The following is a 26,170-nucleotide window of genomic DNA, read 5'->3' as shown; positions in this document are numbered from 1 at the left end:
GCTCTCGGGTCAGCGGCTTCGCAGTAGGGACTGTACCTTTCTGGAGCATAGTATTAGACATAGACTGGAGGGTTGGCAGAGGCACACACTATTGATGATGAGGAAGATCACTTTGGTCCGGTCAGTACCCTCGGCGATTCCGACTTACTTCCTCTCCAACTCTCTTATCCCAGTGGAGGTTCAAAGAACTATTGAGCAGCTCTTCAGAAACTTCATCTGGGGGGAGTAGTGGCAGAGGCGGTATCCACTTGGTGGCATGGAAGGTGGTGTACCAGCTGACCAGGGTTGGAGGATTGGGAGTGCAGTCCTTGGTGGTGAGGCGGAAGGTTCTAGCAGCACGTCATGTAGCTAGATTTATACTAGAGCTTGACAACTTGTGGTCCTCATTGATGAGGGCCAAGTATGGGGCCTTGGCTCCAGGGATACGGGCATGATGGCATCACTCGCCGGTCTAGAGGGAGATGTGTGCCAGGGCTTTGTAGGTGCTTCCGGAGATTACATGGTCTATTGGGGATGGACGGTCGATCGATGTTTTGGCGGACAGTTGGGTGACTGAACAGCCGATCAGCAGTTTGCCGACCCTGGTGGATTCGGCGAGACTGGACGAATACAGAGTCTGTAATTTATTTGACCCTGCTGGGGATCAGTGGAGGGAGGGACTGATTCAGGAGGCATTCGGAGAGCAGTTGGCAGAGTTGATTCTGGCACTACCGGTTCCTTTTCGGGAGGAGTCGGACAGGCTAGTGTGGAGGCTGTCGGGACGGACATGGGTATGAGCTAGGGATCTTCTTCCCATGTTCAGTAGGGAGTCAGGATGACAGATAGAGGGAGGATGAATTTGGAGGATGCGGATTCACCCACATGTGGCGCTCTTCATCTGGAAGGTGGCATGGGGATGCCTACCTACCAAAAGTTTGCTAGTCCGGCGAGGAGTGCGAGTCACGCAGTGCTGCATAGTATGCACGAAGGTAGAGGAGACTATTGATCATGTTCTTGTGCAGTGCCTGAGGGCGAGAGAGATTTGGAGTAGATCACCGGTTCCCTTGCCCTAGTCGGTGGAGTCGGCTCAGGCCCTGATTCTTTTATTGAGAGTATCCATGCAGAGCCCCAGATCTTGGGAGGAGGGCATCTTCAGAGCATATCTAGATTACCATATTTGTTAGACAAGAATGTTGGCATTTTTGAGGGTAGGAGGATGTCACCGAGAATGGTGGTTGATAGAGTTATATTACAGTCCAGAGAGGTTATTGCAGCCTCTACGTTATTCACTAGTGAGATGGCCAGGGACATCCTGGGCACTTTATCCGCTGTCACAGTGCCCAGGTCCGCCCTCATTTTTTGGGTGCCCCCACCCATTGGTCATCTCAAAGTGAATTTCGACGGGAGCATGTCGGTGGATGGTGTATCTGGAGGGGTTGAATTTGTGATAAGAGACTCCTGGGGCAGATTGGTGGTAGCAGGGGGTCAGCGCACGATGGGATTTACAGTTGTTGGGGCAGAGCTTCGAGCTGCATGGAAGGGGTTGTCATTTGCGAGGAGAGTCCTCGGTGCCGAGTGGGTGCTTCTTGAGGGGAATTCCTCTGTGGTGATTGACTGGATTTGAGGTATGGATAGATATGGGGATGGCCATCCCTTCATTAGAGAGACTCGGAGATTGACTCAGGAGTTGAGTGGCTTCCAGGCAGCCCACGTATTTCGGGAGGCGAACAGGGCAGCAGACTGGGTCGCCTCTTTCGTCGCCGGCACTCCGGAGAGTTCCTTTGGACATCTATAAGAGATATGCCTTCCACTTTATACTCTTTACTTTCTCGTGATCTGACAGGATGTACTCATTTTAGAGCTATATAATATGCCGTTTTGATAAAAAAAATAAATAAAATAAACTAATTATGTTCAATTATATCACAAAACACAACTCAGCAATTGCTCCCCTATATAATCAACTCTAAGAATGATCATTTTCCTAGGTAGCCAATCCCCAAATGCATAAAATTTCTAACCTGAGGATAAAGATACTGAAGGAATTTTAAGGTTCTGATGACAATCCTTGAGGAAAAATTACAAAAAACGAAAATGGATAACAGTTTCACTAGAAAAGAGATTTTACTAAAACAAAATTAAAGATCAAAGTTGCAAACAACCACAAAATTATTTCAGCATCCAGGAATTTAGTTACTATAATACATTATGCATTCAATAAACCATATCTGAAGTTGCAAGAGCAACAGCAGCAGGACGGACAAGTTTCTATGGGAACTATTTGAGACATCCGCAAACAAAAACATCAAAAGAGAGTAATATACACAGCAGCATGATTTTATTAACAATCATGAGAGCAGATTAAATGATTGTGCTCCTCTGGCAACTTTGATGAAGACATCCTCCAAAGTGGTATCAGCCAACCCCCATGCATGTATGGTGAATTTCTTCTTTGCATTTTCTACTGCTTGAAAAACATCGGCAATTCTAACCTCGTGCTTTGGCAATTCAAACTTTTGGGTTCCAGATATATAATATATCTTATTTGCATTTGGAGAGAGTTGTCGAACCAAGCTTTCTACCTCTTCCTCTTCATTTGAAGATGTTGTCATGGTAAAGACGTAAGATCCTCCATAACGAGCCTTTAGCTGTCATCAGACACCATTAAAGAATATTTATTCCCACTAAAGAATCTAGGTTTAATTCAAATTTTCAAGCCGCATATGGTAATGATTGTGAGATGAAAATTCAATACTTTTGGTTCTAAGCCATCATCCAGAAAGCAAGGTTATATAATATATAATATACTTACCTCCTTAGGATTTCCTATGCACTGCCAACTTCCATCCACAAAGATACCTAGTCTATCACATAGGTACTCTGCCTCCTCCATTGAATGTGCTGAAATAATCAAGAAAGCTTCATTTATGATGCAATTCAAAAAAAGACCTGTGTTAACATTAAATCCCTTAATAGCAATGACTGCTGGACGAGGAATAAATAAAGGGGAAAAGGCATGAGGGTTACATTCACAGTAATATTTAAACAAATTCTACTGTGCACCAAGCTAAAATACAATTATATGTGCCCTTGCCCACCAAAAAAAAAAAAAAAAAAGAGGAACTTAAACTTCCGTAGACAAGTTTAGGTAACATTACAGGCCCTGCTCTTTCTGAATTTGAATGATTAGATGTACTAGTTCTAACATAGAAATGAGAAAATGAAACATACTAGTGAGAATAATTGCCCCGATTTCTTTTTGCATGCTTCACAACATTCCATAAGTTCTTTCTTGATGCTGGATCCAACCCAGTACTTGGTTCATCCATATAGACAACCTAACAAAGCATTTCATCAAGTGACATGTTATCCAATTAAACTTCCATAAACCGATAATAGTCACTTTCAAGGACTTAAATGAGATATCAAAGATTTATACTTTTGGATCACCAATCAGTGCAATGGCGACGCTAAGTCTCCTCTTCATACCACCACTGTATTTCCCAGCTTGTTTGTCACCAACGCCACTGTAGAAAAGATTCACACTCTTCAAGGATTCCTCAACTGCCTGGAAATAAAAGGACAAGAGAAGATAGTAATCCAAAAAAAAAATGACTTTTATATGTGCTTTGGCAGTAAAACAAAATTTTAGACCTCATCATTTAGCTACTCTGTTAACAGCTCTCTTATAGGCACAATAGATTCACAACATAAGCCCTTAAATGTTAATATAAAAGGGAATCATTCTGCTAATGCGAGGTCTGGGGAGGTCAACCGTACACAGCCTTACCCCTGCATGCAGAGAGATTGTTTCTGTGTTTCGGACCTATGACACCAATAGAGCAGCCTTATCATTGTGCCAAGACACCATCTCTTAAATCTAATATCCCTTTGACGTATATAAAGGACTATAAGTTCAGCTTTGGCAGTGAAACAACATGGCATGCAAGCATGTACATTTTGCATTATTACTAATATGTTCTCACAAAAAAAAATCCTCTATATAATTTTTAACATAGCAAGGAATAAGATACTGTCTGCAACCAAAAAATGCAGTTTACTAGTTTTGATGTTTAATGTAGTTTAAAAACATATTTAGAAATGATATTAGCATTCAGAAATTCTCAATTCCATTTATAAGCATTGTAAAAAGTACATATATCCAGTTACATTGCTATTTGATTATTTCAGGAATAATAAATCAACTTGATTTTCCCAAAGGTGCACTAGAAAATAGCATCCTTGGTTGCATAAACTAGGTTACACATGCTCTTACTTAAATATCTATTTACTACCAATTCTGCTTATTATACACTAAATAAAATATCTTGACTTAATAAATTTTGAATTTCTCATATAAAACAAAAGCCAAATCAAATCTCATGTCAGATTTAAAAAGGGCATGTATGCTAATAACTATGCAATACCTGCATTAATGCAGCACCCTTGAGATTCTTCAATCGACCATAAAACAATAAATGCTCTCTGCCCGTTAATGTTTCCCAAAGCAAGCTGTATTTAAGAATGACAAACAACAGGCACAAGAATAATACTGATTGAAAATAATAACATAAATCTCCTAGTGTCTAATATAAATGAATCAATTTGTTTTGATATATGCCATATTCATCACAAACATTCTTTTTAGTCACAAGGATAAAATTCAAGGTTCATACTCATGCTGTGGGCATACACCCATGCTTGTGTATATTTCATCCATATCAATCCTTATGTCCAATCCATGAACATATGCAGTGCCGGAGGTTGGTGTAGTAAGCCCAGTCATCTGTCAACAGATGAAGATCTTCATATTATGTAAAAACTGGAATTTGCATGTAAAATGATTATGTTAGGACCACATGAATCAAAAAAGGAAGAGGTTTGCTGATTCAAATAATGTTTCATATACGTTGAGATGAACTGAAATTTATTTTTTTTTAGATTTTCTTTGAAATAAATGAAGGGATAGAAAATAGGACATAACATGAGCTTCTTAATTAAAAAATGTCATAAGAAAAATCAGAAAAAATAATTAATCATTGAAATGATATTACACTTGAACTTAGTCAATGCAATTAGAAACTAGACCAAGTTTTCTAGATATCCCCATATTGACTCATAATTCAAGGGTTAACAGTGACAGCGTTATCACTAACCATATTGATAAATGAAGTTTTTCCAGCACCATTAGGACCAAGCATGCCAAAACATTCCCCATGAGGCACAGCTAGAGATAAACCCCGAACTGCAAACTTCTCTGGATTTCCATCTCTTCTTGGGTAAACCTTCTTAATGTTATCAGAGATGATTGCATAACTAGTGCTCTGTTCTAATAGTAGCTGCTCAACTACCTCTCTCTGAAAAGAAGTAAAAAACAAACAATTATCGAAATAGACTAATTATAGTTCCTGGACAGTATAAACCAACTAAAACTATCAGATAAATATCAGTATTTTGCAAGCTAACGAAAGAACCAGTTAAGATAAATTATAATACATATTTCTATAACTAGTTGGCACAACTCGAAATCAATTTATCAAAATTAATTCTAAGCACTTTTGCATATCTACAATGCTAATTTATGTGATCGCACCTATATTTTACAACATTTTCATCCACACGACGTTGTATTTTTTGAGATATATCCACACAGCTATGTAGGTTTAACTATTGCTCTTGTAAAATTTTCCAAAAGATCTCAGGGGCTGTTGGGTACACAAGTTTTACTAAAATGAGTGCAAAATCCATCATACCAAATGTTTGTCTGGCTGGTTTCATAGAACTGTTTTGTGAAAACTTACAAGTCATAAAACCTGAAAAATGAGTTTAATGAAAAACAGGTCTTCCACTGTTATTTGTAAAGCCTGAGTTTACTGAGTTTTATGTTCATTTGTTTTGAAAAAAATCATAAGCAACCAAAAAGCCCAAAGGCATGTAAATTCTCACAACAATTCAGAAGATTCCTCCTTTATTAGTGTGGAAAAAGCATTTGTGATGTATAAAGGTGTGGAGTGATTGATTATAACCCTATTTGATTTTGATGAGCTCAAAGCATTTGAGTATATCTTATGTTATACTAATAAATTCAATCTAGTGTTTCAGTCAAATATTTGTAAATTTATGGTTAAGTGTCTCTAGCTTTGGTTCAATACACTTTAGATAAGTAAGGAATTCAATTTGAACCAAAGTCTGAGTCTCGAGTCGACTCCGGAAGATTACGAGTCGACTCCAAGCGTATCAGAAGCACTGGCACAAGCTCGAGTCGACTCCTACACATTACGAGTCGACTCCGACTGAGAACAGACAGCCGGACAGAAAGATTCATCTCAGAACCTGTCAACGAGTCGACTCCTGAAGAATTCGAGTCGACTCCGATGCTTGCCGAGTCGACTCCAGCGTAGTACGAGTCGACTCCAGGGAGTAACAGACAGAAAGACAGAGAAGCATTTTTGGACTCTGAGAGCCGAGTCGACTCCCGAAGAACTCGAGTCGACTCCGATGGTTGGCAGGTCGACTCCTAAGGAAGCAAGAGTCGACTCTCAGAGAAATGCAAGGCTAGAAGTCAGAGAGCCAATTTCGGACACTGAGAGCCGAGTCGACTCCCGCAAAGTCCGAGTCGACTCCAAGGCAGCGCAACCCCAAAGACAGAAGACTGTATTTTTCGTCTCTGAGAGCCGAGTCGACTCCGAGACAGTTCGAGTCGACTCCAAGGCAGCGCAACCCCAAAGACAGAAGACTGTATTTTTCGTCTCTGAGAGCCGAGTCGACTCCGAGACAGTTCGAGTCGACTCCAAGGCAGCGCAACCCCAAAACAGAAGACTGTATTTTCGTCTCTGAGAGTCGAGTCGACTCCGAGACAGCACATGTCAACAGACAGAAGATCGGAATTTCGGGCTCTGAGTGCCGAGTCGACTCCCAGAATATCCGAGTCGACTCGAGTGAGCAAACTTGAAAGAAAGATCTCTGGATTCCTTAGAACGGGTCGTCTCCAAAAGTGCCGGGTCAGCTCCAGACATTGGGGAGTCGACTCCAGGTTCAGTCGAGTCGACTCCAAGTCAAGACAGCACTTTAATTCAAATCCAGAACAGTTGCCGAGCCGTCTCCAGAAAAGCATGAGTCAACTCCTGCAACAGTCGAGTCGACTCCAGATCGCGCGAGTCGACTCCGATCCCAACGGAAACATTGTCAGGAGTTGCAGAATGTGCAGAACGGCTAGAAATATGTGTCTAACGGCTATTTTTCTTTGGGAATAGCTTAAATAGCCTGAGAGAACAGTAATAGAGTAAGAAAGAGAGACTCCATTGAAAGCTTAAGGGATTTTCCACCAACCAAAAGCTCTCTAGAGTGATTATACGAAAAAGAAGAAAGAAGTGCATTGAAGTCGACTCTCCAACTCTCTTCCTCACATTCAAGGCTCTCCTCCTGACAGCAAGTCTACATCAAATTCAAGAGGAGTCAAAGAGTTTGAAAAGCCCCTTCCTCCATCTCCAAAATCAGTTTGAGGGCTTCTTACTCTTCCTTGCTTAAATTGTTTAAAATATGCTTTTGAGAAGCTTTCTTTTTCTGTTTGTTTCAAACTATTTGTTTCTTACTTGATTCAATCAGGGGATTGAATCAAGGGTGTTAAGGTTTGTTGGTAAGCCAAGGTTAAAACCAACGGTGTAAGGGTTTGATTGTGATCCCGGAAAAACAATCGGATGGTTCTAGTCGGTGAGCCTGTGAAAACCGACCGAGTTCGTTGTGATCTCGTAAAACAACAAGTTGGGTTGTGAACTTGTAAAACAACCGGCTGTAATCCGAGGGATTATAGTGAATTCCAAAGTGAGGCTTGGGGAGTGGACGTAGGACCAAAGGTTAGCTCCGAACCACTATAAAATTGCTTGTGTTTGTGATTGCTCCATTGTCTCTTACTTTCCCTTCATCCACTGCATATAACAACTAATTAATCCACTAGCAAAAAGTTTTAATTAGTTACTCACAAAGCTTTTAATTGCAATAATTATTTTAAAACCCAATTCACCACCCCTCTTGGGTTGTCTATCTGGGCAACAAGTGGTATCAGAGCCGGAACTCCTTTACCAAAAGAGTAAAAGATCAAAATGACAACCCCATTTGGATCTTCTCATATTGAGGGCCAGTCCACCCATAGACCTCCATTCTTCAATGGATCCGACTACTCATATTGGAAGGCTAGGATGCGAATATTTATCCAAGCACAAGACTATGAGATGTGGACCACCATACTGAATGGACCATACATCCCATCAATTTTTGTAGAGGGTGTTACTATACCCAAACTTGAAAAGGATTGGGATGACAATGACATAAGGAAGGCACAACTAAATGCCAAAGCAATGAATGTGCTTTATTGTGCTTTAGACCGAAATGAATTCAATAGAGTCTCTACTTGCAATTCTGCAAAAGAGATTTGGGATAGACTTGAAGTGACCCACGAGGGCACAAATCAAGTAAAAGAATCTAAAATAAATATATTAGTTCATAAGTATGAATTATTTAAGATGGATTCCAATGAAACTATCACTTGCATGTTTACTAGATTTACTGACATTGTCAATGGCCTAAAAAGCCTTGGCAAAAATTATACTAACAGTGACCTTGTCAGGAAGATTCTTCGTTGTTTGCCAAGGTCATGGGAGGCCAAGGTGACGGCAATCCAAGAAGCCAAGGACTTAAACAAGCTGCCACTCGAGGAGCTTCTTGGATCCCTCATGACGCATGAGCTAACAATAAAACAACACAGTGAAGAAGAGTCTTCTCACAAGAAAAAGGTAATAGCCCTCAAATCTGTTTCTACTAATAAAGATTTATCTTGCAGCAGCAGCAGTGAAGAGGAAGACAATGAGGGAGAGGATGAAGAGGCTCTTCTTGTAAGAAAATTCCGAAGATTCATCAACCGGAAGAAGTCCATACATCAGAAGAGAGGTTCAACAAATTTTCACAATAAAGATAAAGGTAAGGAAAGGGAGAGTGAAGGAATCGGATGTTATGAGTGTAAGAAGCCGGGGCATTTCAGAGTTGATTGTCCTCTGCTGAAGAAGGGCAGCAGATACAAGAAAAAGAAAGTACTTGTTTCTACTCTGACGGACTCCGATGCATCATCATCATCATTAGATAAAGAACAAGAGGACAAGGCCAACTTCTGTTTTATGGCAAACGACAATGAGGTAACATCTGAAACACATTTAGACTTTACCTTCGATGAATTATATGATGCTTTCAATGAATTAATGGACGAATATAAGACAATAAACCTTAAAAACAAAGAATTGAAACTAACTAACTAATCTCACTTCCGTAAGTACGATACATTAGTTAAGGATAAAGATGTTATCATTAAAGAAAATTCAGAACTTAAGACATGCAACCAAATGTTAATTCAAAAAACTAATACCTTAATTAAAGATAACGAAAAACTGACCAAAGAAATATCAGAACTTAAAAACGATAAACAAATCATAAAAGAGAGTCTCACAAAAGACTTAAATGCACTAAAAACAGAAAAACAAAAGTTGGCACCAGAACTTGAAAAGTACAAACCTTTTGTAGAAAAGTTTACATATAGCTCTGAAAAATTGGAAATGATACTTAATAGTCAACGAGCTGTGTTCAATAGAGCTGGTTTAGGGTATAAACTAAAAATAAGCAAAAGCTCCTTAGTAATTTCTTTGTAAAAGCAGGAAAAAGCAAAACTAAGAAAATAACCTGTTTTTGCTGTGGAACAATAGGACATAAAGCTAATGTGTGTGATCATAGAAAAGAAAAAGCTAAAGAAAAAATTAAAAGGGTTTGGGTTCCAAAAGGAACCAACATTACTAACCATGAAGGACCCAAGAAAACTTGGGTACCTAAAGTTGTATGATTTCCTTGTGTAGGAGTGTCTTGCAGCCAAGGTCGACAAAAACTGTTGGTACTTGGATAGTGGCTGCTCAAGACACATGACGGATGACAAAGACCAATTCTTCACCCTTGAGCCTAAGAAGGGAGGTGCTGTGACATTTGGAGACAATAACCAAGGTCACATCATTGGTATAGGTAAAGTACAAATCACCCCTTCAACCTTTATTGATAATGTTCGATATGTTGATGGTCTTAAGCATAACCTACTTAGCATTAGTCAATTGTGTGATAGAGGTTTTGATGTTCTGTTCAAACGATCTTTATGCATCATAACCAACTCAATTGACAACAGTTTAGCATTTAAAGGAATAAGACGTGGCAATGTGTACGTAGTAGATCTTGAGGATCTTGCCAAACATAACCCCTGTTTAGTTGTTAATGATACTAAGGATAATAATGCAAGCTGGTTATTGCACCGTAAGTTAGGTCATGCAAGTATGGATACAATATCAAAACTAGTTAAAAGAGATTCCGTGATAGGTTTGCCAAAACTAAAATTTGAGAAAAATAAAATCTGTGAAGTTTGTCAATATGGCAAACAATCAAAAAACTCCTTTAAATCCATAAATTGTGTCTCTACCTCCAGACCCCTTGAACTACTACACATGGATCTATTTGGACCAACTAGAACCACAAGTCTAGGTGGAAACAAATATGGTCTTCTTATTGTAGATGATTTTTCTAGATATACTTGGGTCATATTTTTAGCTCATAAAGATCAAGCATTTTCAGTATTTAAGAAATTTCATAAGGAAGTAACTAATGCTAGAGATGCTTCAGTCATAGCTATTAGAAGTGACCATGGAACGAAATTTGAAAATCATCTATTTGATGAATTTTGTTGTAAAAAGGGGATAACTCATAATTTTTCTGCACCTAGGACACCACAACAAAATGGAGTTGTAGAAAGAAAGAATAGAACCCTAGAGGAAATGGCTAGAACCATGCTATGTGAAAGTAACCTCCCTAAGTATTTTTGGGGAGAAGCCATTAATACATCATGTCATATATTAAATAGAGTTTTATTGAGACCCATTATAAAGAAAACACCTTATGAACTTTGAAAAAATAGAAAGCCCAAAGTAAACTATTTTCATGTTTTTGGATGTAGGTGTTTCATTCATAATAATGGGAAGGATAACTTAGGTAAATTTGATTCTAAGTCTGATGAGGGTATATTTTTGGGGTATTCTACAACAAGTAAAGCCTATAGAGTTTTTAATAAAAGAACCCTTGTTATTGAAGAGTCTATACATGTTGTGTTTGATGATACTAATGATATCTCTTCTAGCAAGAGAGTTGTTCTTGATGATGATGCTGAAATTCTTGAAGAAAAGATTGATGAGATGACATTACAAGAAGATGAACAAAAACTAATTGGAAATGCATCATCAAGCCAAGAGGCAATTGTGGATCATGGGCTGACTAAGACTTGGAGGTATGCTCATGGGCATCCTAAGGAATTAATTTTAGATGATCCATCTCAACCTGTTAGGACTAGAGCATCTCTTAGGAACTTAAATAATCATCTAGCATTTATCTCACATTTTGAACCTAAACACATAGAAGAAGCTGAAAAGGATGTAAATTGGATAAATGCAATGCAAGAAGAACTAAACCAATTTACTAGAAACAAGGTATAGAACCTAGTTGAACGACCCTCTGAATATTCAATAATAGGTACCAAATGGATATATAAAAATAAACTTGATGAAAATGGAATTGTAATTAGGAACAAGGCTAGACTAGTAGCAAAGGGCTATAATCAAGAAGAAGGTATAGACTTTGATGAAACCTTTGCTCCTGTAGCTAGACTTGAGGCAATTAGATTGTTACTAGCATATGCATGCTCTAAAGATTTTAAATTATTTCAAATGGATGTAAAAAGTGCCTTTTTGAATGGGTATATTAATGAGGAGGTGTATGTAGAACAACCTCCTGGTTTTGAAAATCATTAATACCCCAATCATGTGTATAAATTAAACAAAGCACTTTATAGTTTGAAACAAGCACCTAGAGCATGGTATGAAAGACTTAGCAAATTTCTACTAGATCATGAGTTCTCTAGAGGAAATGTAGATACGACACTGTTTTTAAAGAAGAAAAACAAAGAAATGTTAGTAGTGTAGATTTATGTTGATGATATTATTTTCGGTGCTACTAACAATCGCCTCTGCGAAGAATTTGCTGACTTGATGTAGAGTGAATTTGAAATGAGCATGATGGGAGAGCTGAACTATTTCCTCGGTCTCCAAATTAAATAATCTGAAGAAGGGATCTTCATCAATCAAGCTAAATACATCAAGGAGATGCTTAAGAAGTTTGATATGGAAGGAAACAAGTCAATCAGCACACCCATGAGTTCATCATGCAAACTAGACCAAGATGAATCAGGTAAATCAGTAGATCAAAAGATGTATAGAGGTATGATAGGATCCTTATGATATCTCATTGCAAGTAGACCTGATATCATGTTTAGTGTATGCATGTGTGCTAGATATCAATCTAATCTTAAGGAAACACATTTAATTGCAGTTAAGAGAATCTTTAAATACCTAATAGGAACAAAAAATATAGGTTTATGGTATTCTAAAGAATCTAGCCTAAACTTAATAGGGTATACAGATTCAGATTTTGCTGGTTGTAAACTTGATAGAAAAAGCACCAGCGGGTCATGTCAATTCTTAGGAGAAAATTTAATCTCATGGTTTAGCAAGAAACAAAACTCGGTTGCATTATCTACAGTTAAAGCCGAATATGTTGCTGCCGGGAGTTGTTGTGCTCAAATCATGTGGACCAAACAACAACTTGAAGATTATGAAATTAAACAAGATAAAATTCCCATTAACTGTGACAATACAAGTGCTATTAACCTAACTAAGAATCCAATTCAGCACTCAAGAACCAAACACATTGAGATAAGACATTACTTCATAAGAGATCATGTATTGAATGGTGATGTGACACTTCAATTTATTTGCACTGATGATCAACTAGCTGACATCTTCACAAAACCCTTGAGTGAAGAGCGATTCTGTGTACTTAGGAGAGGATTAGGAGTGATTGATCCATCCTAGTGATATTCTCTTCTAATTCATTGATTTTGATGATTAGCTTGTGTTAAATATAGAGTTTCTCATCTATGATCATCAAATCAGCTTATAAACTTTTTGATTATCCCTTCTTTGGCACGAAAACAACATGATTTTTGGGTGCGTGCCAGAGTTCGAGTCGACTCGGATACATTTTAGAGTCGGCTCATGGGGGAGTCGACTCGCACATATTTAGGAGTCGACTCGAGGTCGATGGCATCATAAGGGGAGTCGACTCGCGCATATTTTGGAGTCGACTCGAGGTCGAGTCGACTCGCGACTTACTAGAGTCGACTCGAGGTCGGGAATCCGATGTTTTAACCCTAATCGAAACGTTCAATCGACACTTCTATTCACCGTCGTCACTATTCAAAAACCCTAGAGTCGTCTCCGACCTCGTCTCCGACCTTTGTTAGGGCATTTCCGTCGAGTTTTCCTCCGTTCCTCGTGTCCTTTCCCCCTCTTTAGGTCTAGGATGCCTCGGAAATATGTTGTCCCGAGCCGGAAAAGGCCCCATTCTGCGAGTGGCACCGAGCGACGGTCAAAGGCTCGGAATGAACCCGTGAGGCCACAACCTCCGGTTCCTTCCCCGCCGAGGCCGGTTCCCTCGCGTCCGTGCGCCGGGAAGGCGGTCTCCACCGGGAGATACGTCAACTTTGACTTCCTCTCTCGGGAAGGCTTTACCCTAGGGCATAGGTTAAGGGCTCAAGGGTTAGAAAGGTTTTGTTCCCTAGATCTCCCTACTTATCCGGGGTTAGTTAGGGAATTCTACGGTATTGTAGCTAGGGGTAATGGTGGTATTCAGAGAACTGTAGCGGGAGTCCCTATATTTATTTCGGAGGACTTCATTGCTCAAGTCCTCCATCTTCCCCAAGTAGGAGTGTCTCCCTCTCACCCCACGGATAGGACTGAGGCCCTTACGGCCATACTAGAGAGTCCACCTCAGTCCCCCCTAGAAGAGGTGTCTGCAAATCAACTATCAGCTGAAATGCGGCTCCTCTTGAGTATCATATCTAGGACCCTCTTCCCCAAGATAGGCCGTTTTGATTTTGTATCTGAGAGGGACCTAGCCCTGATGTTCTACATTCTTCAAGATACTCCAATCAACTTTCCAAAACTCATCTACAAATACTTATGTGAGCCTCTAGACAAACCAAGGCTTACTCTTCCCTATGGCATGCTGTATATCTTGATCTTCAGGAAGTTAGAGGTCCCCATTCCTGAGGGGGAACCCTCTCGCTCACTGCGATACACAGATCGCATGGGTGAGGGGACTCTTCACAGGATGGGATTCCATAAGGTTGAGGGAGTCTGGGTCCGGAAACCATCCACTTCCACACCTTCTGACCCTACTACTCGACACTCCCCCAGCCCTGATCATGACTCAGATTTTTCCACCTATCCCTCCACTTCAGCACCATCTACTTCAGCCGGACCCTCCACTGCACCACCTTCTCAGCCACTGGAGGTCCGGATATCTCCTGAGTAGCTCCGGGAGTTGCGGCAGGAGATCGTGAGGGAGCTACGGGACGACCTACTGAGGGAGCTCCGAGGTCCAGCGACTACTCCCTCCACTGCGATGGTTCCATCATTGGCAGCCGTGACCGAGATGACGGCTCATCTGAGGGAAGAAATTTACAATGTAAGAAGCCTAATTCAAGCCCAATTTTCGAATATGAGCGATGTCACGAGTAATACAAGAAAGATGCGAGAAGACATCCGACAGGAGCTAGGCAGCCAGAGTCAGGGTGCCGAACGGCTAGCCAATGTACTGATCTTCAAGTTGGATACCCTCCAGGAGAATCTGACTGAGCTTACCTCGATCCAGAATAGGGCCACCTCGGAGATCATAAAGCAGCTAGGAAACATTTCAGAAGGGATCAGTTTAGTTATGCAACACACTAGACTGAGCAAGGGAGCCACATCCTCCACCACAAAGAAATCCTAGTGTAGCTTGCTTTTTCTCTTATTGATATGTACTTACTTCTATACTTTTGATGTATCTACAATTGTACTTAAATTTACATCAATACAATGAGTAGACATTTCTCTTCCAAATTGTGCAAATTTGAACTCTAACTGCTTTTATGATGTGCTATTCCTTTTTGCTATGATGACAAAAAGGGGGAGAAAATATATTGAATAGACATGTAAAGGGAATCAATAAAAAGAGAACTTTTAAAGCACAAAATAGAACTTTTAATTTGTTCTAAGTAGATTCGATACCTCGAGGCTCATTATCTCTCTGTTGGGGCTCCTAAAGGAGTAATCTCCAGAATCTATTCAAGGGATATCGGAGATTAGTTGAATAATACTCAAGAACAAATTGGCAGATTTTTCCTCTAAAACAAAAAATTTAAGTTCAAAAGCTTCAATACACTAAAAGAAAATTCAGAGAATCTAAACATAGTTGAATGCATGTGTTGAGGGGGAAAATCTGAAATCTTAAGAAAGCAAATTCATTAAATATATATAAGCCAAACAATTGATTGCATGACATGAAGGCTTATATAATTCCAAATGAAAGGGGGAGCTTTAACTTCAAAATTTACTGTTTTACACCTTTCAGTTTTGGATAAATTAAATGACTAGACACTTGAATTCATTTTAAAACTTTACTATAAATCTCCTTTTTGGTTGAGCAATTCACTTTACAAATACTCAATGTTTTGTCATCATCAAAAAGGGGGAGATTGTGGAGTGATTGATTATAACCCTATTTGATTTTGATGAGCTCAAAGCATTTGAGTATATCTTATGTTATACTAATGAATTCAATCTAGTGTTTCAGTCAAATATTTGTAAATTTATGGTTAAGTGTCTCTAGCTTTGGTTCAATACACTTTGGATAAGTAAAGAATTCAATTTGAACCAAAGTCTGAGTCTCGAGTCGACTCCGGAAGATTACGAGTCGACTCCAAGCGTATCAGAAGCACTGGCACAAGCTCGAGTCGACTCCTGCACATTACGAGTCGACTCCGACTGAGAACAGACAGCCGGACAGAAAGATTCATCTCAGAACCTGTCAACGAGTCGACTCCTGAAGAATTCGAGTCGACTCCGATGCTTGCCGAGTCGACTCCAGCGTAGTACGAGTCGACTCCAGGGAGTAACAGACAGAAAGACAGAGAAGCATTTTTGGACTCTGAGAGCCGAGTCGACTCCCGAAGAACTCGAGTCGACTCCGATGGTTGGCAGGTCGACTCCTAAGGAAGCAAGAGTCGACTCCCAGAGAAATGCAAGGCTAAAAGTCAGAGAGCCAATTTCGGACACTGAGAACCGAGTCGACTCCCGCAAAGTCCGAGTCGACTCCAAGGCAGCGCAACCCCAAAGACAGAAGACTGTATTTTTCGTCTCTGAGAGCCGAGTCGACTCCGAGACAGTTCGAGTCGACTCCAAGGCAGCGCAACCCCAAAGACAGAAGACTGTATTTTTCGTCTCTGAGAGCCGAGTCGACTCCGAGACAGTTCGAGTCGACTCCAAGGCAGCGCAACCCCAAGACAGAAGACTGTATTTTCGTCTCTGAAAGCCGAGTCGACTCCGAGACAGTTCGAGTCGACTCCGAGACAGCACATGTCAACAGACAGAAGATCGAGATTTCGGGCTCTGAGTGCCGAGTCGACTCCCAGAATATCCGAGTCGACTCGAGTGAGCAAACTTGAAAGAAAGATCTCTGGATTCCTTAGAACGAGTCGTCTCCAAAAGTGCCGGGTCAGCTCCAGACATTGGGGAGTCGACTCCAGGTTCAGTCGAGTCGACTCCAAGTCAAGACAGCACTTTAATTCAAATCCAGAACAGTTGCCGAGCCGTCTCCAGAAAAGCATGAGTCGACTCCTGCAACAGTCGAGTCGACTCCAGATCGCGCGAGTCGACTCCGATCCTAACGGAAACATTGTCAGGAGTTGCAGAATGTGCAGAACGGCTAGAAATATGTGTCTAACGGCTATTTTTCTTTGGGAATGGCTTAAATAGCCTGAGGAAACAGTAATAGAGTAAGAAAGAGAGACTCCATTGAAAGCTTAAGGGATTTTCCACCAACCAAAAGCTCTCTAGAGTGATTACACGAAAAAGAAGGAAGAAGTGCATTGAAGTCGACTCTCCAACTCTCTTCCTCACATTCAAGGCTCTCCTCCTGACAGCAAGTCTACATCAAATTCAAGAGGAGTCAAAGAGTTTGAAAAGCCCCTTCCTCCATCTCCAAAATCAGTTTGAGGGCTTCTTACTCTTCCTTGCTTAAATTATTTAAAATACGCTTTTGAAAAGCTTTCTTTTTCTGTTTGTTTCAAACTATTTGTTTCTTACTTGATTCAATCAGGGGATTGAATCAAGGGTGTTAAGGTTTGTTGGTGAGCCAAGGTTAAAACCAACGGTGTAAGGGTTTGATTGTGATCCCGGAAAAACAATCGGGTGGTTCTAGTCGGTGAGCCTGTGAAAACCGACCGAGTTCGTTGTGATCTCGTAAAACAACAAGTTGGGTTGTGAACTTGTAAAACAACTGGCTGTAATCCGAGGGATTATAGTGAATTCCCAAGTGAGGCTTGGGGAGTGGACGTAGGAGCAAGGGTTAGCTCCGAACCACTATAAAATTGCTTGTGTTTGTGATTGCTCCATTGTCTCTTACTTTCCCTTCATCCACTGCATATAGCAACTAATTAATCCACTAGCAAAAAGTTTTAATTAGTTACTCACAAAGCTTTTAATTGCAATAATTATTTTAAAACCCAATTCACCCCCCCTCTTGGGTTGTCTATCTGGGCAACAAAAGGTATACATATAACCATTATTTGTATCAATAGATAAATTCTTAGAAGCAATGATATAGAAACTGAATAATTAGCTGAATCTTTGTAAAGATTTTGACAAGGCTCTGGGCCCTAGATGTATCGGTAGGAAATTAGTGTTTCTCCACCCAAAAAACTGAAAAATCACCTTGATATCTCCCAGAAGGCACATGGTATACTACAGACAGAAGCTTAATTTCAAGCCAATTGGAACGAGAATTTTGTTAGTGCCCAGGAGTATTAAAAATATTCTGCTCCTCACAAAGATGTGTCACAAATTTAATATGCTTTAAATTTACCAAAGTTTGCCCTATCCTTATTCTTTTATTTGTCACTTGTCAAGTCATGCATATTCAGAATGCAAATGAAAGGCATGGTATTCCTTGTTATCAATAGGCCTCTAAGAAAAAGAAATTGCATTTAATATGTAAAGATGCTTAGACATGCTTTTATATAGTGATACGTTGATTAGGTTGAGACGTGCTGATCATCAGGCAACCATACTTACAATATCTAAAGCCTCTTCTCCAAAAGGAATTTTATGGGCTGAACGGGGATATGGATTAATTCTGTTCTGCCTGTTTATATTTTCACTATTGTAGAAGTCCTGATCATAGGCATTGCACATGTGGCTACTGTACTTCTGTTAGGGGAGTATACCAGTAGGAATAGCTTAATATTGCACTAGGTCTCATAGGATATTTGAGTCATTGTGGCTAGAACAATTGACAACTAGTTAAACCTAGGTTTTCCCAGACAAAGATTTATATTGTGTCGTGATGACCACTTTGGTACACATTGATTGATCTTGTATTTCACATAGAAAATAAGAAAGTAAAATCGAATTGCCACTTTTTTATACTGATGGTTGTATCCAAGAAAGGGAATTTATTGAAGATTAATTGGAGAAAATGCTTATCAACTACATTAGAAGTGTCCATTTAGAGGCCATTGCTAACAGGTTGGGGGTGCTTAGTATTGGCTACATCTGCTTGAGGAAGAATGTTATGAGATACTAGCTTTCCATAAAAGCATAATGAATCTTGGCAACTGCAGGGTCTATCTAGTCATTTGCTTGTTTACTTGTTCCAGTTTCTGGCAACTGCATGTTGAGTATTATTATCTTGTCAATAATGTTGTTTCTAACAGAGCCAAAAGGACTTTGGCCATTTTGTTGGCACCCCTCTTCTCAACACATGCAACAGGGAGAGTTCCAGGTTCGAACCTGGATGGTGGCATTTTTACTGTTTTTTTAAATAAATGTTGCTCTAAATATATTGCAAACTCTAGATGTCATGTTAATCTGAAGTTAGAAGTCACCAAACTAAGTAAGTCTAACAATTAGAAAAACATCATATTTCAAGAGTATACATTAGGTACATTTTGATTTTAAATCTGCAATGGAACAATTTGCCATTCTATTCTATCATTCATCAAGATTTAAATGTCAATCTACCCAAATAAGTGCTAGAACAGTCTCAAATTTAATTAACAAATATCAACAGAAGTCAAGTAGAAGATCTTAAACTTAGCAATATTATATAGCTGATAATCTTTTAAAGCAGATACTAATAAATAAATGCAATAAATCTATACAATTAACTCTGGCACTGCTATGTAGGAACTGATCTTACTTCTTGAGAAACATCAGGTTTCTCCATTTCTACAAAAACTTTGGAATCTTGTCGCTTCAAACTTGGTTTTCGAAAAGATGGTGAAGGCTTCTTCCGAAAATACTGCAGAAAAAATAGAGGACCTCTTTTGATGCCTCCTGACGAGGCAACCTGATCTAAATAGTATGCAGCTGGAAGCAATACTAGCCATTCCACGATCATGATAATCAAGACATTCCTCATTCCATTCTGACTGTCACTTAGATCTTTCCATCGCATACCAGAAGTCCCCTTATTATCTCCCATGAAAGCATATTGGGCAAACTCATATAATCCACGATACAAGGAAAACCCAGGAACAATCTCCATGACTATAATCCAACCTCCTAAAGTTATAAAAAGAATTTCTAGTTTATAATGCTTATGACTTGAGGAAAGGCATCAAAGTAGACAATTTATAGAAACACTATGTTGACATACATTTGAAAGGAACTAATGCAAAAATGATATTATTTACTTACTTGAGAAGGAGCTGTCTTCAATAAAAAACCGCAAAAGAAAAGATCCTAGTAAGCCCGAGGCAAATACATATATATATGCAATTACTGCAACATCAGATATCACATCATCAAAATGTGTCACTATCTAGTCCTGTGCAGGGTGTTTAAGCAAGATACTCTGTTTCTTTTGAATTCAAAATCATACAAGAATCTAACCTGTAGCAGTCTTTACACTAGAAAAAAAGATTGCCATTAGAAAGGCTATCGCAATCTGCAAGTTTAGGTAAATGACATAGAAGACAAACTGTATGCTGTAATCATTCAATCTGAAGAATTTCAGCCCTGAATAGAATTTTCAAAAAAAAGTTACGTAATGCTTAATCTGAGACAAATATAGACTGATGAAGTTTTTACCCTCACCTATAACAGAGCCAAATATCACGAAACATATCAGATAGACTGCTGACAGAGCAAAAAAGTAAGCATAAGATATGACCCAGTAAGGTCCATCCTTTAGCCCATGCATTTTCATAATAATTTTTAACTTTTGTTGCTTCTCGTACACCAGGTAATTCAATATAACCTACATCAGAAGAAAAAGCAATACTCAATACAACCTACCTCTCCATTGCAGAAATTTTAAGCCTAAAATTATGCTGATACACAACTACTATAGCAGAGTTTCGAGTGAAAGCAAAGAAATAGAACATATATATTTTTAAAATTTCAAGTTGTGACTATAAAACGATCTCCCTCTAAATATATCTATTTGTGCAAGCATGTGTGTACACAGCACACATAAATGCAAAATTGCACTCGTAGACACCGGAAAAAAAACATACATACAAAATAGGTTGCAGTACAAGTAAAATGGAGCACTGGGAAAATAGCAAATATAGATCACTTCAGACTTTGGCTCATAATACTCACCGGCAAAAGCAGGTTAACAATCCATGTGAAGAATAATGCACCAAGGAGAGAAGAAATATCAAACTTATTATCTGTTCCTGATTTTGGCATGTCTTTCACATATTCCAGTTGCATCATTATGCCCATACCTCTTAGAAACCGGAGGTATGCATTGGAGGCCTGTAATTTTTTTTTGAAAAAGAAAACATCAGCATCTTGTCCACTGTATTCACTAAAATACGTAAACATCAACTAGACAAAAATGAAAATGGACTAAGAAATGAGAAGCTTTAGAATATGGATGAGACTTCCTTCTCTTTAAGGCTCAATGTCATGTATAGATGCTTAGAAAGGACCCATACCAAAGGAAACCATGCTAAGCAGTACATAAATACAACCTATCAACAAAACTTATACAATATTGTCCATGAACTGCCCAGTACAATGACTTTACATAAGAAAGAAGCATTCTGAACATGCACGGGTAGCATATATAGAATACCATAAGCTACCATACTAACTGTCTCTACTCAGAGACAGATCATTCCTTAGTTTGCAAGAAGATCATGAATAAGATTGGACATTAAGAGGCCATGATTCGAGTTTTCAAAATAAGCCCTCCTTGATGCCAAGGATGTATACCCATCCATAAGCATGGGAGGCATCAAATAGGCATACTTCATCTAAATGGAAAACAAATTAATGGAGAAAAAAATGAGAGAGAGAATAGTCATATGCATCTAAAGACAAACTGAATTAGAAGGAAAACACAGGTGACCATTTTCACTAGGACATGACCGCTTAAAGAAATAATCAAGATACATGATTAAATTTCAAGGCACAAATTCTTTTTGGGGATGACCCTGGGCTTCTGACACTAGTTCTGATTTGTTGATTCAGTTTGGCTGAGCAAGAATGGGGGCGAAAAGGAAAAAGAAGAATATGCTGGATAGTCAAGTTCAAGTTACAAGGTTTTATCATTCTTAATAAGATTAAATCAGTCCAGCAAGGAAAGAATTGAATGTCAGCGTCCTTTTACAAAATTGAAGATACTAGTGCAACTTTAGTAGTCAAGTCTGCAATCTAATTATGGTCAATAAACTAATAAGAAGACATATATTATAATAAAGATACTCAAAAAAAAAAAAAAAAATCTGAGAGTACATACCGCATTCATTGAGCGAGGAACACGCAACAATGCAATTTCGACATACCCAGTTTCATTATTATAGGTTGAGTTGTACCAAATGTTCAAATTGAAACCATTCTCATCAGAGTTCAAGAAGTCATAAGCTGCAGCAAAGAAAGCGTATTTTACGTTTAGAAGGACATGCCATTCATGAAGATGAAAACAATAAATTGAAAAAAAAAGAAACCATTTTTCCTCAGAAAGAAAACAAAAGTTTGTATAATATCACCTGCAATGTATTCATTCGCCTTCCTCTCTGTATTCCCTTGTCGGTAGCCCTTAAACAACTCATCATTTACTGCCGATGAACTATCACGCCATAAAGATAGTCCTTGAACACATTCTACCTCTGATCCAATTCCAAAGACATTATTCAGAATGCAGCCATTTTAGAATCAAATCTTCATGTGGCAGCATACAAGTATATGGAAGGGACCACTACGATACTAGGTACTAATGCATCTTACTACAAATAGGAGCATAAGTATGATCTCCTAACAGATGGCCATAGCAACCTTCAGGAAACTCCTGTTGATAATGTTTTCTTGCCAAGTCCATGAGAAAGTGCTTCGCAGAGAAATGAGAGGAAAACACATTATGTCGCTTTCCTAAGTTTCATTAATAAGTATCAACACATAATGTCAAACACAGAAGGCATTACATGCTTGCTATAAGCAAGTACACATAGGCCCATAAATTTTATAGTCTAGCATCTAACCAGGGCCTGACTGAAGGAAAAACGGGAAGCATTTTGTTCCTAAAGAAATAAGCAGATGCTTATCAATATCAGATAAGAAAAATAAGTGTCTGAACCAGTGAATTCCACAAATTAAATACATCAATGAGTTGATACGACATCTATTTATGAATAGAAATATGACATATGATAGAATTATCTTGTGTTGGACATAGGCAAACTTGCAAAACGAGATGCAATCATATATACAGCTACCGAGGGGTAAAATCTCATACATGATTAATAGTGGCCTGGAACACTTTATCAACAAAGTTTGACATTCAAAACTAAACCTGTTAAGACCACTACTCCTGATTTCTGATGCATACCGAGCAAAACAATTTAGCAAAACCTGACTGGCCTTTTACATAGGCAAGAAGCTGTTTACCTAGCTCAAGTGTTCTGTTAGAAATCTCAAAGGAAACTGAACGTGTGAAATTTGGTGTGCATTGAGGTTGGATCATATATAATGGTCTACCGGAGATGAATGCAGGTTCGATGAATTGTGTATATCTGGTCGGTGTGTCTGACCCCTGAAAGATTACCAAGCAACCAGAAAATTCAAAAGCATACCTTTTGAGGCATGATAAGGAGAAATTTAGCAAAAATCCAAACACACAGGCATATTTAGCAAACTCACCGGAACAACACTCGATAGAACATTTAGATAATCTGAGAAATCCATTGAGGAAGAAGTGCTCCTTAACAAATTCCCCGCCAGACCTATCAATAGATAAAATCAATTAAGACAAATGAAACAAAAATATTTAATGCTTAAGAACATCATCTCCAGTAACATCTTTTAGGCAACAAGCTGCATACTTTCTGCAAGCGATTGGTTACGACCAGTGAAAAGTACAGTAGCCGGACAGGATTTTGAATCTTTGCAGGACGCATCCGGCAGGTCCGCGGACGAAACAAAACCAGATCGGACGGCACGAGATTCAAGGCGAGGAACTTGCATCAGAGCTGGCCATTTCGGAGGGCTGGGTATCGGGCAGGTGTTCACTTGATCCAGCGTCGAGTATTGAAGCCCACAGACGGTCTCGCACCTGCCGTCTCCATTCGTATCGATGCAGACACAGCCACATCGGTACTTGGCCTTGTCGAGCTGATTGTTGACTAAATTCTGGAGGATGACAAGCAGCACACAGATGAAGACTGGGAAGCCAATGATCCCAATGTTCGTCTTCAGATTCCGTTTCTGTGAATCAGGAATTACGGCGGCAAATCGACAAATAATTAGATAAACAACAGAATTCCTGATCATATTACCATTCTACGGCCCCTAAAGTTCGAAAACCAGTAATCAAAATCCAAATTTCAATCCTCAGCACTCCAAAGTCATTCCTTTCGCTACAGAAGATGAACTTTTAGCGATCAAAATTGATAGAACAACTTTGATTTGATGACCTCAGTAGCAGTCGAAATTATCAAAGCTTTTGAATTGATTCGTGAGAAGAAAGTAAAGAATCGCAGAATTAAGAGAGAAGAGGACCTGGAAGGTGAGGTTCTTCCTGAGGAGAGCGTTGGCCTGGGTGAGGAAGCTGGCCGGGCCGCGGGAAGAGGGCTCCATTTGGATCAAAGAGACGTAAACCGAGTTATAGTAAGATAAAATGAAATAACCGTTGGAGCCTCGCCTCTCTCTTCCGACCTCACGCAAAATGAAACAGAGGCCAAAACAGGGCTCTCGTTATTTCCGGTCTCTTTCTCCCGGGCGGCAACTTATATAGACGGCGCTTGGCTACTCCCGATCCAACGGATGGAGAACGCGTATTCCCAATCTGTTTTATGACAACCAACTGCTCGACAAATTGCATCACTCCATGGAAAAGGAGTGAATCGGAGACGAGTTTCAGCGCTCGCCGCGTTTTGGGGGGTCCCACCACGGGCATGTGATGCTCCCGTTCAGGATGAGTTACAACTTTAGTTGTCAAAGCTTTTCCTAGAGGAAAAGAAATTATAGCTGATTCTGCTGAGAATTTGAGAAGGTTACTGTTTTATGAAAATAGTAACATGATAAAAAAGGTATTTAATTCATCGCCATCTTTTTTGTTTTTATTTTTTATTTTTTATTTTTGGCATCTAAATTATTTGAGTTTGTTAATAAAGTATTATTTTGTTTGTTTGGCACCTCTTTTATTCGACTTTTTGTCTTTCTTTCTTTCTTTTTTGTGCTTTGATTGGGAAGAGATTTTATTTTTACAAAAATAAAAATATTTAATTCATCTCCATCTTTCTTATTTTTATTTTTTATTTTTGGCCTCTAAATTATTTGAGTTTGCTAATAAGATATTATTTTGCTTGTTGGCACCTCTTTTATCTGACCTTTTGCCTTTTTGTTTTTTTTTGAACTTGGAGTGGGAAAAGGTCTTATTTTTATGAAAATAAAGACATTTAATTCATCTACATCTTCCATTTTTTTATTTTTTATTTTTGGCATTTAGATTATTTAAGCTTACTAATAGGTATTATTCTATTGCTGGCTCTCTTTTTTCCCGACCTTTTGCCTTTCTGTTGTTTTTTGTTATTGTTAGATTTTATTTTTGGCCTAAAGAGTTGGCACTCCCATTGTTATTCTTAGGAAGGAATAAAAAAATATCTTTATGAGTTTATTTTATATGTTTGATGTTCCATTCCATGCTAAGAAAGTTGTTAGAATGGATGAACATCTATGTGCCAAATTAATAAATCATTAGCACGAGACAACAAATACATGCAGACAAACAAAGTTGTAGTAGACCGGATAACTAATCCTTGGATTTCCAAATCAAAGGACGCAATCATAGAGCAAGAATCCAGAACAGACAAAAATATGGCCCATATATTTTGATCCTACAAGGTGAGCCAAGTAAGTACTTTTGTAGATAAGCATATTTAAACGGTTCAAAGGTTTTTTCCACACAATTTGATATGTTAAGAGTTGTTTCGTGGTAATTATACAATCCACTAGTGATTGGTGCATAAAGTATTACCCCACTTTATTTAGTGGCTCAACGGGCATAGATTTGGTAAACTGGTTGATTTCTAATAGTTCCATGGAACATTAGTACGAGTCAAATAAAATAAAATCAACATCATAGGTGCCGTACTTCTTAAGTACGCAAAGGGAAGGACAGAAACCTCTAAGATCAATCCCTCAGATTTTCTTCCCAAAATAACCTTCCCCATGACCAAAATGCCCTCGATGCGTTGGTCGCATCCTTAGGCTTTTTTTTTTTTTTTTTTCGCGCTAAAACGAACATTTCATACTATATGGGTATGAATACACCCAGCGGAATCTGTAAACAAAAGGTTCCGAAATGCACCGGGCAAATTATCCTCACCAACCCATAGGATGCCTCCTGAGTAGCTTGCAACATATGCTGCCACCCCGTCCGCCGCTCCGTTAGCCTCACGATACATGTATAGTCTGAAAAGTAATTCCTTCCCTCACCATCAACCATATATCAT

General features: G+C 39.0%; 1 protein-coding gene across 1 annotated transcript; it reads right to left on the bottom strand.

The window, feature by feature from the left end:
• Positions 1–2,084: 2,084 nt before the first annotated feature.
• Positions 2,085–24,601, bottom strand: LOC103696456 (ABC transporter A family member 7-like). The gene is given in 19 exon segments (XM_039125287.1): positions 2,085–2,627; positions 2,792–2,880; positions 3,211–3,229; positions 3,231–3,317; positions 3,419–3,547; positions 4,407–4,491; positions 4,656–4,765; positions 5,136–5,336; positions 19,405–19,769; positions 19,905–19,988; positions 20,100–20,225; positions 20,304–20,466; positions 20,814–20,972; positions 21,961–22,085; positions 22,211–22,330; positions 23,106–23,250; positions 23,358–23,440; positions 23,540–23,921; positions 24,216–24,601. Coding segments are annotated over 19 exon segments (2,850 nt in total). The 5' UTR covers positions 24,294–24,601; the 3' UTR covers positions 2,085–2,327.
• Positions 24,602–26,170: the final 1,569 nt, after the last annotated feature.

The sequence above is a fragment of the Phoenix dactylifera genome, chromosome 4, assembly GCF_009389715.1.
Source record: "Phoenix dactylifera cultivar Barhee BC4 chromosome 4, palm_55x_up_171113_PBpolish2nd_filt_p, whole genome shotgun sequence".
NCBI lineage: Eukaryota > Viridiplantae > Streptophyta > Magnoliopsida > Arecales > Arecaceae > Phoenix > Phoenix dactylifera.
Note: the sequence above shows the minus strand (reverse complement) of the source record. Positions and strands in the feature narration are given on the sequence as shown.